At 36.9% G+C, this 14572-nt stretch overlaps 1 protein-coding gene across 1 annotated transcript in view; it reads left to right on the forward strand.

Moving 5' to 3' along the window:
• Nucleotides 1-14572, forward strand: part of LOC122537425 — a 95881-nt gene that overhangs the window by 71461 nt on the left and 9848 nt on the right. Inside the window, exon 2 of the mRNA XM_043670573.1 lies at nucleotides 14131-14377. Within this exon, the coding sequence (XP_043526508.1) occupies nucleotides 14131-14377 (247 nt within the window). The remainder of the gene's footprint in view (nucleotides 1-14130; nucleotides 14378-14572) is intronic.

Consider the following 14572-nt stretch of genomic DNA (forward strand, 5'->3'; position numbering starts at 1 on the left):
CCTAATTAAAGACCATTGGTCTCTTTTCTTGGTTTCCCTTTAGTTTCTTGATATCCAGGATCAAGTTGGACCAGAAAGAACAGTCGGTTCGTTTACGGACAATCAATTAGTAAGAACCATTTCCACGGTGGTTTCACCGGGTCCACAGGCTCCGCAGATCATTCGGAGGTAAAGAGTAGAACTTTCTAATTGCTTTCGTTCGTTTCAATATCAGTTTTATTTAACCTCCCTACAATGTTTCGATTCTCCCCATATAGCATCGAAATGTGTCTGAAGTTCGGATGAAACATTATTATCGGCGTGCGTCAATTTTATGCCAAAAGTTCTAAAGCATATCTTACCGTTTTCTACGTTTTCTCTTTGTATTTTTGTTCAATCTGTTAAAAGGAGAAGGATATGTACCCAATTAAGTAATCAAAAAGAGTAATTAATTTCCTGATGGCTGTTGCAATATTTTCTTCTTTAATTAAAATAATTTTATCTACCTTTCAGAGGTAAATTGAAATTGCGTAATTTCCTTTGCATCGTCTCCGTTCTATTTAATTTAATATTACTTCGTCGTCATTTCGTAACAACTCACAATTAGTGCAATTTCGTAACAACTTTATTAAAAGGGACACGAGTTGCCGCAAATGAAAGGTATCCTCGGTGAAAAGTCTTTGATCAAACGTATTTAGAAGTATTAAAAAAAAAAAACGAGAATGAATTTGTTGAAGAAACGATAAAATGCGAGTATAAAATGTACTGTTGCGTTTGGTTGGAAAATAAGATTAAAGATTTCACTTCAATTTCACACGAAGAATTTCGCCAACGTGTTTCAAACATAAGAGGTGAAAAAAAATGTTAGAGTAGAATATTTTCATCGAATACATATCGTATCGTATAGATTTCTGAGATCTGCCTAGTTGAGATAAAGGGTAGCTATCATTCATTATGGTTGTGGTGCAATTGTGAAGGAACTTAGTCCGAGATGTGTCGAGTCTGGGGAAATTGCTATCGACCATTTTTCCGTCAAGTTGATTAATGGCACACTCTGTTGTCCGCAGCTCCTAAAATTGATTAATTTTTACATCTCCGTAGAAGAGCTTGTAGTTCTTTAGGGTCTTTCCTCCGTCGCTATAATACAAAGTACGATGCGAAGGGAACTGATATCCAAGCACATGTCATAATCAGACTGCGGATTTTTATGTAATTTCGTATTTTCCGTATTCATTTTGCTATACGTGCATTCAGTATCGCAATAGTGTTCGTCAGTTGTTTTAATGTACCAGATTGTAAAACTTGCCTTTCCGTAAAAAATTGTTTCCCTTTGTTATCTTCGTGTATCAGTGAACGGTGATACACATGCAAAATTTTCGTTTCCCGAATACGCTGTTCGCGTTTATTTCCATTTGTGTAACATTAATAAAAAAAAAAGAGCGGAATTTCCATTCGCGATCGATAAAACAGAATTTCCGATAGTCGACCAATTAGGTAAAAACGAACGGAACGAAAGGAAGAGAGAGAAACGAGATAGTTGTAACAATCCGCAGTAATAAGAAAACAGCGAATGTTCGCACGTGCTTGCAGCACATTGACATTATTAAATTTTCCCCGGCACTTTCCGCCCTGTGCCACGCAACATGTCTGAAAGCAGCGGCACCGCGTGCTCGCACATGTCGTCGCATCGCGTAAGTAAATGTTAAAAACTTACTAAATCAATGTTCGTGATTCTGCAATATTCCTCTGGAAAATGACGTCTTCCTTTCCATTTTTCTTTTTTTTTTCATTTGCATCGGAACGAAGGAAGAAATGGCCATGCAGTTGTAGCTTGTTAATACGTATCATATCTTAATGTTTATAATTAACATAGATAGATTTGTACGATTATGTTTTTGTCTAAATGGGAATCAATTGTAGAATCATATTGACGGTTTTGAAAAAATTGTTTTCTTGAAATCTGTATTCTTAGAACATAGGTAAACTAATCTTATTGGATTATGAGTATTAAAAGAAGAAAAGCAGAGGAAAAACAATTTAGCTGAATCTGAGAAATATTATGGAAGTTAATCATTTTAGAAACTCGAATAAAACGTGGATCCTCTTGATCAAAAAATAACTTTTTAAAGTGAATTAAGAAACTAAGTTCTGTTCTTCACAAGAATAAAAATCTGTTGTTTTTCACAAAATTTGCACTCGTTATGGCATTTAATCCGTTCCAATTTTTCATGTATTTCGAACAAGTCAACAATATTTTATACCTTATAGATTTCAATGTTTTTAAATACATTTTCGAGTACACTTGTGATTGATCGAAAACTTTTTGCCAAGAGTAGAATACAAGTATGCATATTATATCAAAATTCATCAAGAATTTCACTGTCTGAAATACCAGAGTGTTTCAGATTGTACAGTCCGATATATCGTCACGCGTAACTCTCGAAACTTGAAATTTACATTTCAAAATATTAAAGATCAAATAACTGTGCTACAAGTCTCTCTGTGCATCAGTCTCTATCTTTTTTATCTTTCTCATCTTGTAAGAAATATTTCTCTCTTAAGCAAGACGATGTTCATGGAATATTTATGCTTATGCTTACACATGTCTCGTAACTTAATTTTACGATATCTAGCGAAAGTGTAATCTGATTCTTCTCCTGTGTTTACAGTTAGTATATGGGAGAATATGATACCATTCTGTTCTAAATCACGGGGGGATGCTGTAGCACCATCACTTTCCCGTGTAATTTATTAAACGGTTAATCGCAGTTTCGCGAGATCGGCGAGCAATTTCGCGTGAATCGTTGAATTTAAAGAGCCCTTCTTCCTGTCAACGGAGAGTGTAATTTACGCTCTCGGAAATTCCGCGTTCTTCGACGACGTCCCGCGGAAACGTAAGAACGCTTGATTTAATATCGCTATCCGCGCTTGTTATAACAGGCAGTTTCAAAAAGTTCCGCGATACACGGATCTCTTGGAAAATAATTATTCCGCAAACAGGAATTAAACTCGGCTCGTCTGGCGCGTTGCTCCTCTTTCGCCGCGCCGCGAGAAAGATAAAGACGGCTGGGTACCGCCGGAAACAGGCAAAATATTATTGCGAGCACGCTGCCCCGCGAACTATAAATTTCCACCCGCGCTGAATTCTGTTGCATCGCAAGAAGTTCTACGTATCCACTGCGCGGTCTCGTTTTTCCGTTCTGGGAAAACAGCAAGTATCGTGAAATAGGTATAATTCTCCCTAATGTGCTCGCAAGATGAAAAACATGTCGGAGTCTACGTCATTTACGTAGATGTATCGTTTCAATTACTGGCAGTCTTATAAAATGTCGAAGCAGCGCTCAAATATGTACGTTGATACATCATTTTTATGGAATCTGTATCTATAATATACGCGTAACTTGCACACCTGAAATAACTTTTCAATTATGCGTCTGATGAAAAATTGTTTGATACAAAAGTTTTTGATACGGATCTTTTGTGTGTATGTTGAGAGGTTTCGAAATTTCCAAACACTAAATTACACTATAAAACACTAAATTATTTTTCATCAGACGCATAATTTAAAATTTATTTCAGCGTGCCAATTATAGTTATAACCACTTTAAATGTCTCCGTTGTTTTTTAGAGACACGAAAACGTTTTATTAACAAAAGTTGTTCAGTACAGAGGAAGTCATAACATGGCAGTGATAATTCTTTTGCAAGTGGAGGAATTTCCATTATTTCCACTTGTAACTTCATTTGCTATTGACTATAGAAAAAATTGCAGAGGAAAGTTTTAACGAACTCTATCATTTTTATTCAGAATCATAGGAGGAATCGATTCATGCAGACGAAGTTGCGTTTGAAAAGTGTGATGAGACCTTTTATAGAAGTGCATTGGGCAATGCGATTGCACTCTTTTTTCACATGCAACTTGCATGAATCGAGTCCACGTGTCATTCTGATTAAAAATGTGCCAGAACACAATCGTGAAAAACTCAATAGTTTCCGAGATATTCACCCTCTCTTTTCTCACTTGCAATAAACGTCCGAATGTTCCACAATCGAACTCTAAACATTTTTCCTTAGTACCCTTTTCATTGCAAAATGTTGTTCAGTTGTTCGTAGCGAAAATACTAAACATTTCAATAAGAATATTCGCAAATATTTGTAAAACTCATTCTTATACAATTTGATGCAACGCTGAACATTGTGACTGAATGACCGAATGAGTATCAAGCGTATCGTTACGTTCGCTCTTATTGTACTCGCAACTGTCGCGTTTTATGAAATAAAAAGGTGTTCACGTGGCCTCGAATGGCACGACAGCGTGCACTTTCAGGAAAACACCTGTAGGTTTAGAATAGGCAATGTCAGGTGTCGTTGATATCGTAATTCCGGTATCTCGTGCCGCCGATTTATTCCTTACACGCGATCATATCCGGTTCGCGTTCTATCCCGTTGGACTCGGAACCATCGTTCCATTTATCATCGATATTGCTTCATTTACCGCGCGCTCACTCGGCTCGAACGATCTTCTTTCACGAGCCTGACTCGCGACAACGCTCGCAAAATTCACCATGGTGGAATCGCGCGCTGGCTTGCCTTTATTGCGCTGTGGAAAATTAGCGTAAATCAACGTCGCCGGAACGGTGCACGCGGTATACATTTGCATACACCATTAAACGAGGGATTAGCGAAATGATAAATAAACGGAGTTTAAAAAGAAAGTACAGAAAGATAGAAAAATGTTGATGGAGAAGTGTTTGCTGCAATTCCAATGTCCGATAAACCAATAATACTGACATAAATTCCCCGTAGCAATCGATGTACTGTCATATTACATTAACTCGTGTATGGGTGAATGGTTACGTATCGAGCACAATGTGAAATCGATAAGAAATGCACCGGTATACGTTCCTCGTATGCTAAATTAAGCAATATGTAGAAATCGGGTGCGAAGGTGGAACACTTGCTGGCAACCACGTGCTAGTTCATGTTGTAAGCACCACTCGTCGACGTTTGCGGAAGGATTGGGTGACCACCGTGATACTTTATGAATGGTTTGAATTCCACTCTCGAGTTTCAGTAGTTGGTCCGCTAGTTGTCATTTTCACGAAAATTGCCGCTTCATCATGTTTATTGTTCTTCGTTGTCCAGTGCCTCTCGTGTCAAAAACTTGCTAGCTTTTTATTTTAATTGACTCGTGGTTCCGGCAATTATTCATTGTAACTTCGTTTTGAGTTCAGTTTTAATTAATTATTTGCATGAATGTTTTATAACTAATGGTTGTTGAGTGTAATCTCATAAAATGATATTGATGTTACCTGATCAACAGTAGATAATATCAGACAGTATATTTTCTTTGCATTTCAATTGAAAAATGAAATTTTTCAGAGCAGTAACAAAAGAAACAATATTTCTTAAATTACAAACTTTTACACAGCTTCTGTAAATGATAACCTATCCCCTTCAGTTTGTTTTCATCGTTTCAACACCTGGTTCGTACCCATTTTTAAAACAGGAAGATTGAACAAATTCGTTATTAAATTTTTTGAAAGATATTATTTTTTTTTAAAGAAAAGTTTCTGTGAGAAGGAGATTATTTCCCAGACTAAACTGTATATTGGTTTTTTGTAAATGAACGACGAATTTATGAAAAAGAAGACCGCGAATTAATTTATGTTTCTAATAGAATAGGATAGAAAATATAAATGTTAGAAAAAATGCATTGAAAATGATCAGAGGTTTGTAACATTCTTTTACAATGCTCGAAATCTGAGTAATACTACTTTGAAGAAAATGACAGACTTTTATGAAGAATTTGATCATTTTATCTACCGTGAACAATTCTCACCACGGATCACTGATTAAAGAAATAAGTGATCACCGCACGAGTTCCCTTCTGTAGTATCTTTCTGAGACATTCTTCACTGTAATGAGAGCGAGCACACTGAAAACTTTCTACCTATATTTGAAGAGATGCGATTCTATTACTGGAAGAATTCTATGAGAAGTTCTTAGGGCATTCAAGAACAGGAATGTCACGACACTAGGAAGAAATTTTAGTAATAAAAGAAGTTATAGAAGAGCACTAAGTAGGAACTTCATCGATAAAAGCACAATGCAAGCAAAGGGAAACTTCCAGAAGTATAAAATTTAATAAAGGCGAACAAAATTGCGATTTTTTTATATTTTACCTTAAAATATTATTTAGAGATATACAATTCTTTAGCTGGCTTTAGTAATTAAACTTTTTCGAACCATTGTAACAGAGTTAACATACAAAGGTAACTTGAAACAGAAAAGAAATGATTTAAAAATAAAAGATTAAATTAATAACTTTTACTTATAAAAATTAATCGATCTTTTTTCTCTCTTAATGAAGATAAATTATATTTACTGAGAAAAAGGAAATATAGTAAGAAACCAATTTATTCTTAACTACAGGATCAATTGAAAATTGAATGATACAATCGAATGAAATTACAGTAATAATTTTTGATGTTCGATTTTGCTCACTGCTAATTAGATTCTGTATTTCACTCCTGTATAAGAACTGAAAAAGTTATAAAATACACACACACATATATATAAATAAACAGTCCAATAAAAACAAAATGGCATCTCGAGTAATTGAAGAAAGCAATAATCAATCTAACAGTAAAGATAAAACATCCAATTCAATTGTATCACACCGGGAAGAGATCCGAAGAAAGTAAATTAAGTGGTATAACTCCGTCAATGGTCGGACATCGAAGGAAATGGCTAATAGCATTATCCATTTGTCGTTTGCTCGGCGAGCAACGAAATTGTTCTTTATAATTCTCCGGACACTGTCTCAAATAAATCTGACGGTGCATACATGACAAGTTAATTACCACTCATTTTGTGTACATCGAAGGCAATGTTTAATCAGTTTGCGCGTACAGCGCGCGACAATCGCCCTCGCGTATATTAGAGGCCGCGTAATTTCGGAGTGGACCGTGAACCAATTAAAGTAATGAACAGGCGAATTTGCCTACGGGTATGTCGGAAATATTTCGCCGTTCCGTTCAACCCTGTCCCTGCCATTATCGTTCCATTATAAACACGCGACATAACAATTCCAACGAATCCTGCCAACACGCGTGTTCGATCTTCAAATGGAAACAAACAACAGAAACTTCAACAAGATCTTCTACTCTTGTTGAAAATTATACATATTCGAGAGCGCTGACGTAATTGTGCTTTCTCATTCAAGTAACCATGTTAAGTAAGCATTACGATGTTATTTTGTTGAATGAGCAAATGATTTTTCTCCAAATTGTATGATTATTTGGTAAAATAAGACTTTTTATTTTGTTTCATATTTTCTATTTGTTTCTACAAATAATTTCTCATCATTTTCTGCTAAACTTATCTGTTATTTTGTTTCAATGAATTAAATTGAATACTACTTTATTTTTTCAGACTGGAAATAAATAAATTCTTCTCTAAATAAGCTTTCTGGTTGTGCATAAATATAGAAATTTACCCCTTTGAGTACTTGAAATTACCAAAAATTTTGATACTGTAAAGCATACGAGAGAATGAAAAGCATACGAGAGATTAAGCATTCATCTTTCAACATATAATTCTTGATATATTTATTCAATATATATCAATATATGTCTTTCTCTCTCTCTGAACCAATTTTATCATTAATTCAAGATTATCCATAGGATATTTTAGCACGAGCCAAACGCACAAAGGATGAATGCAATTCCATTAAAAGCTTCAAATTCTCGTTGCGTTTCGACAGTTACGATTGACGAACGTTTCTCTATTGTTAATTTTCTGCATTTTCAAGTTTCATATTCATGTTATCTTTGACGATGGATAACGTCCACAGACGTCGATGTAATTAAAATTTGCATTATAACACGGGCAACGTTGATAAGCGATTTTTACTGTTTCAATCATCTTGTGTGTAACTGTATATATTTATGTTTGGAAGTGCGTAGAAATATTGTATCCAAGATTAAATTAATTATTGAAATTTAATTCAGTTAATTAAATTAAGCAATTCACAAAAATTGAAATTTAATTGATTGATGTACTAATTAATATTTTTCTCCAAATATACCCATAAATATGACAAGTAGCTAACGCTTCGTAAACTTTCCAATGTCACTAGATATAAAATAAAATGATCCAATTAAAAGAAATAAAGCCACCCAACTGTCATATCTATTTATCTTTTTTCGTCAATATCCACTAACTACAAAAGTTGAAAGATTCGTTTGAACCGTATTCTACGTTGCAGCGATTTAAAAGCATCCAAATACTTATGCACGATGGTGTATTTATACACCTCGAAGCGAAAGGGTAAAATTCTTCAGCCGAACGACGCCTCAATCGTATCGCCGAGCATGTGCGAGCTAGCGCGGGTACGCATGGCTGGCAATTATATTCTAATATCCCGTGACAAACGACCGAGAGATAGCTGGCCGCGCAATTACCCTTGAAAAATGAATCCGCCGTTAGCTATCTCTGGGCGCGGCTTGTTGCGAAATATCCGCGGCAGCCACGAGAAGGGGCCCGCGCGTGCCACCGGCCCCCTTTCATAAAACCCGAGGCAACGCAATTACGCGCGGCTATGAACTGCGAGTTTAAAGTCCGTTTTCCGTAGCAATTCCGGGTCTGGGCCGGAACGAATGGCCGGACGGTGTATCAGCCCGTGGCGTACCTTTAATAAATCGCCACCGCGCGCGTCTCGGGTTCCGCCGCGTTCGCCAACGACTCGTCCGATTAGGGCATTTTTCTTTTTTTTATTTCGAATTGTTTCGCGGCTCTTATTGAATGAAACTCGACATGACCAAAAACTGATATTTATTTTTCGTATTAACCCTCGAATAGCCGACGTCACTTTTGACCCATAGCTGAATTTTTACTATACTTGCTTTGTACCTAACTTTTTGATACAGGATGTTATTCGATAATGTTTATGATATGGGAAAGAGAGGAGTTTGTTAAAAAAATTTTATAAACATATTTTTTATTTATGTGCACTGCGTACATGCGTTATTGTGTTTTATTGCATGTTCTTTGCATATAAATCGTAAACATTTGGCACATTTGGTGCCATGTTTATTATCATTGCCTATACATATATAGCATCTGGATCTTTTTCGCTACGCTCAAGTTCTGGGTCAAGGGTGGCTCGATGTCGCTTAACGCGAGAGTTAACATTTGTTCTCTTCAATCATAATCTTCACTGCTTGATGTAAATATAGATCTTGAACGTTTACGAACATTTGCTACTTTCACTTAAACTTGAGTCTTCGAGGTAGATATATTATACATAGATGTTCCTAGGGTTACCTTCACTTACACTTGCTTCTTCGATGAATTCGTCGAACGATGTCAGCCTCGCTGTTTTGACTTGAACAGTCCATTTGCCGTTCACTGTTTGTAAAAATTCAAAACAGACATTTTACAAGGAATATTCCTATGAATTAATACTGAACAATATAATTATTCCTAGTAACTTTTGATTTACAGTCGCACAGCAGCAATGGGAGTAAATTAAATCTACGTGCGTCTCAGAGAACACGTCATTGCCGACTTTAGCTTTGAGAAATCCACGACGTCTCGAAGAAGTTAATGATTCCAGGACGCGAGCGAGCGATGATAGTGCAGCGAACGAACGCTACCGATCGGCGAAAATTACTTATTTCCTCCATTGAAATTGCGTCGCACCAGAGAGAAACGAGACAAATCGAGCGGACGTTATTGGACAATATTGGTCAAAGAGAAGTTTTCGACAACGTTACGGTTGTTTGCGCTCGGTCACGGTTAACTACTGGCTAATTGCCTTATTGCTCTCGCGGCTTCGCCGGCCGGAACGATCGCGATACTCGAGAATAATGAAAGGATCCTCTCATTCCCCCGAATGGAATAAAGTTGGAGTTACGACTGAATCGCGTTAAACGGCGAGACTCGCTTCGTTAACTGGTCCGTCGCTATCCCCAATGGATCTTGGAAGTTTAGCTGTATAACTGGATCAGCCACTGAAAGCCTGCAACTAGATTCGTTGATTGCTTGTACTCGTTATTGCAACTTTTGGAATGTTCGGTGACTGAGGTTTCTGTGTCCCCTTTATATGTATTTCGTACTTTTACTATCGAATTTTTCAAACGGCATGAGATATATGAAAAATCGAAAAGTACATTAAAAGGATGGCTCGATGGTTAAGGATTGATCAATATTTGGACACTTAGATGTTGGAATATTAAATGTTTGAACTGTTAGAATTTGGTGAAACGATCATCACACGACCATAAATCTGGATTCATTTTAAAACTTGAAACCACTACTTTCAAAATGCTCTATTTATTTTATTTCTAGATATTTTTTACATCACGTAACGGATGAAAATATGAAAACCCTGCTTGTGCTCTGCTTGAAATCTACGATGAAAAAACAATATTAATATTACTTTTCTGTCAATACTTAATTGCTCGAACTCGATAAACCTCCGTATTTAGATAAATTCCATAGTGTAAATTGAATTTTAATTTTAACTGATATTATCCCATATCACATTTAAGTCCATTAATTTTAATACATATTGATTTGAATTCGCGTTAAATTAAAATTTCAATTGTGAATATCTATCTAAATTCCATAATTTATCTTAACAGAGGACAAAGTAATACGATGCTCACTTGGCAATCCTCGATTCCATCAGTGTGCTAGTCATTTAATTCATTAAAACGCGGCGCGGTGACGCGCGACTCGAAACGCCTGTTCATCTCACAGATGGAATCGCGGCAAATGAGATTTCACTGGGGAGACGGGCTATATTTACAAGACTTTTAATTACTCCCGCGAGCTGAGCTTTGTCCATTTCATCTGCTGATTATGCATGTAGTCGCTTGGCCGAGTCCTCACCGAATCCACCGAGCGATTTAAAGCCGAGTTTGGAAATGTTGATCGAAGATGAATGATCAATTTAATGAACAACAACGAAATGCTTGATTCTTTAACGCATTTGCAATCGACGACAACATAGTTTTATGTCGTTTTAAAATCTCGAGGCATTTGGCGGCAATGTAATCCTATGTTATTTCAAAATTTGTAGCTGATTGTTAATGGAATTTTATAATTTTTTTTTCATATTTTAAGGTATTAGATCCCATGCAAAATTCTATATGTGTGTCGAATATAATATATATAATATTTTTAAAAATTTGAGTCACGACATTTTTTTCTATAATTTTCTAAATGTTTCATTGTCATTATTCGACTGCGAATCACACTCGTGAAAATTCACATACTTTTATGAGTGTAATTTAAAAAGCATAAAAATCAGCTTGACGTACGCTTATTTTTATTTATCCTGATACCAAATCAAACGATCGGATTTTCTTTTCTTCCTTTGGTCCGTTCGAAATTCCTTGGCTCGAGCAGAATTTCGTTTCAAGCCACGAAGCCATACCGATCCGATCGATATTACTTCTTATTGCTTGATCACGGCCAACCGGACGGCCAATAAATCGTTCCTAATTTGGTTTAAGCACGAGCTTGAATTATCTGTTCCTAGGCTAACGTCCGCGGATTATCTCGTCTGGACTCCTGCGGCACGAACGACACGGCGCGCGCTCTACCGCCTGTAAATTATCATTAATTTTATCGTTTTATCTCCCCCGTTCTGTCCTCCTTTCTATTTAAAGATTTAGTCGTCAAAATGACGGAGCGTATCTCGCTGCTCTTGTCTCTCCTTTTCGAACTTTGCAGTTTAGCCCGCGGAAGTTGGAGCCAAGTTAAAGTGGATTAAGCCTGTGTCAAGTTGCTTCTGAATTTGAAAAGTTCCCCGCGACTGATTTGTACATTTATTCGGGCGGAAGTCACCGGAGAAGCGGTGGTTTATTAAACGACCGGAATTTTTCACGATTGCGGGGCAAATGGAGCCCGACATTTTTCAGTTTTTCCAGTTAACGAAACAAGTTAGGTTAAAATGTCCAGAGACAGACAAAGGGAATTCTTTTTATATGCAACTGCAGAATATCCAGGGGTAGGTTGAATTTTATTTGAAACAGTAACCATTTGAAATGATAAATCGTTTCCACTGATTTAATTAAATATAATTAAATATTTGTTAGCTATTTAAATTTATTCAATTTAATTATCTTTGTCTTGGAGATAACACAGGGAATGTGTGGTTAAGAAATAAATCGTTTTTGCAAATAACCTTCCGTTTCAGTTGATTCAGTTAAGATAAAATAGTTGATTTGTGAATGCACGTGCAGTCTCATATCTTTGTGAATATAATCTAAATGTACCGAATAGAAATTTGTGACTTAGTATCAAGTATGTACTAAATACAATCACGACGAGTGCTTAGAAAAGTAAAAAACGTTATATATTTTAATATATTCTACATTAGGTATTCTTTTATATTATATTGTATCGCGCAGTTCCAAATTTTCCATAAATGCACGAAATCCGTATCTTCTGACAATACTTGGTTCTTGAACGATAATTTTGAGATGCACTGTATCTTCATATAATATTTCAGCGTTGAAATTGTTTCACGAAATTCCTACAGAAATTTAATTATCCGACGTTTGAGCGAAAGCTTTTACCAGTGAATCTGTATGTTGTAGCTTTCTATATACATTTTCAAATTCGTTTTAAATTTTACCAACGTAATGGTCCATGGTGGTTGATGAAATTTCGAAAAGTGTATTTACATAAAGTAAAGCATGTAAAGTAAACGATCAAATATTTTCGCGAGCCACTGCGAATGGCACAAATCATCCTGACGCACGAATTATCGGTTTTCCATACTCGTGGATGAAACTCCGCTGCTAATTCGAAGAAATTGACTCGCGCGATCATAATTACGCAGATAGCTTCTACGAGTCCGGGATTCGAATTGACGTTCGATTTAAAAACGCGCGCGATTCCCCTCGTCCCGGATTTTCTAGTCAGAAAACTGCAAGCTATGCAGTTCAATGTTCAACGACGGATCGGCGGAAGATCACGATAACGAAATGTAACGCGAAAATTCACTGTTTGATTAAAAATCGCATCGGGGAACTCCCGATTCTGGTATTGCGCGTGAAAATATATTACCTCGCATTTTTCTGCTAGGTGTTCTTATGCTATTTCACGCCGAAGGAATCCAACCGATAATCGCCAACTATGGCAAAAATATTTCGAAACTATGCACTTCGTTTTCATTATTCCTCGACATATCTCGAGAGAAAAATATTTTACTAATAAATAAATAACCATCATCCGTCTGTCACATAACACGTACAGTGTTGGCGAGGTTCTGTGACATTTATTTTTATAAAATATGTTTTCGACATTTTTGACAATCAAATTTGCAAATAACTTTTTCGAAGATGCGGCATTTTTAGCTTGGAACGCATCTTAGGTTGTAACAAGTCCAAAATGTAAAACAGATGATCGTAACTAAGTATAAATTAAATATACGTGAATGCAGCACAACAGTTTCATTTCAGTGCAATAATTTCAGTATCTCTCCACGTGGTATTATAAAAGAAAGAAATTGCAGTTCTAATTTTTAAACGAGTAATTTCACAATCGATTGAAATTCTTGTCACTGAGGGAACAAGAGAAAGACAAATTTAGATTGCGATATCTCATGTAACTAACATCTATTTGCAATAAATTTCAGAGAGAAAGACCAAACAAACAAATTCTAACTCTTTGTCCATCTCTCCGTACACTGTTGCAATGCAAAACGATTACAATGACACAATCGTTGGCAGAGAATTAAAAAAGAAGAGCCGAGTCGATATTTGCAATAATTCGAGAGTAATTAAATTGCGACTCCCCCGTAGTGCAATATTAAAAAGAAAATACTTCGAAATACTTCGATAATCCATTTTCCAACGAGCAACGTTTCCCCCCGCGATTGTTTCCTAGCAAACAAATCGAAACAATTGTAATCTTGGGGGAGGAAATAGCGGCGATCGAAACCAGGCGATGCGGGCGCACACAACAGGAAACACATTCCAAGCTCGCGTTCTCGCGTTTCGTAAATCTGGCGAGCGGCTTTGCAGCCGGGCCCGGATCGGCCCCGGCTTTGCCTCTGATCGAAACATCAGACCGCGTTTGCGTTAGCACGCGAACGTAATAAATCCATTTGTGTCGGTATTGATTTCAGATAATGGGCAAGTGGTACGTGGTGGAGGTGCTGGAGCACAAAGTCGACCCGTTGAAGCCCGCCGGCGGATCGATCATCGTCGATTCTTGCCCGATCGTGAACCTGAGGGGTGTCGAGAACTCGTCCAAGTTCTTCTCGTCGTTGAGGCTGTTGTGGACCGAGCACGCCGGCAATCTCGAGTACACCTTCCGGATACCGGATATCTCCAGGAAGCCGGGATTCTGGATCTCCACCTCTTTGCAAAATGGTAACCAATTCTCTCTCTCTCTCTCTCTCTCACCTCCTCCCTCGCTCCCCTCCTCGTCGGAGGTATTACAATTTTCCAGACGAGAATGGAATTTCAGCTGCCCCGTGAAATTCACAAATTTCCCGAGCGGATGATGACAATTCTGCTGAGATTTTTTTTCTCTTTTTTTTTTTTTTTTTTTTTTGGGGGAAAAAA

Source organism: Frieseomelitta varia, unplaced genomic scaffold (assembly GCF_011392965.1).
Source record: "Frieseomelitta varia isolate USP_RPSP 00005682 unplaced genomic scaffold, Fvar_1.2 scaffold_161, whole genome shotgun sequence".
NCBI lineage: Eukaryota > Metazoa > Arthropoda > Insecta > Hymenoptera > Apidae > Frieseomelitta > Frieseomelitta varia.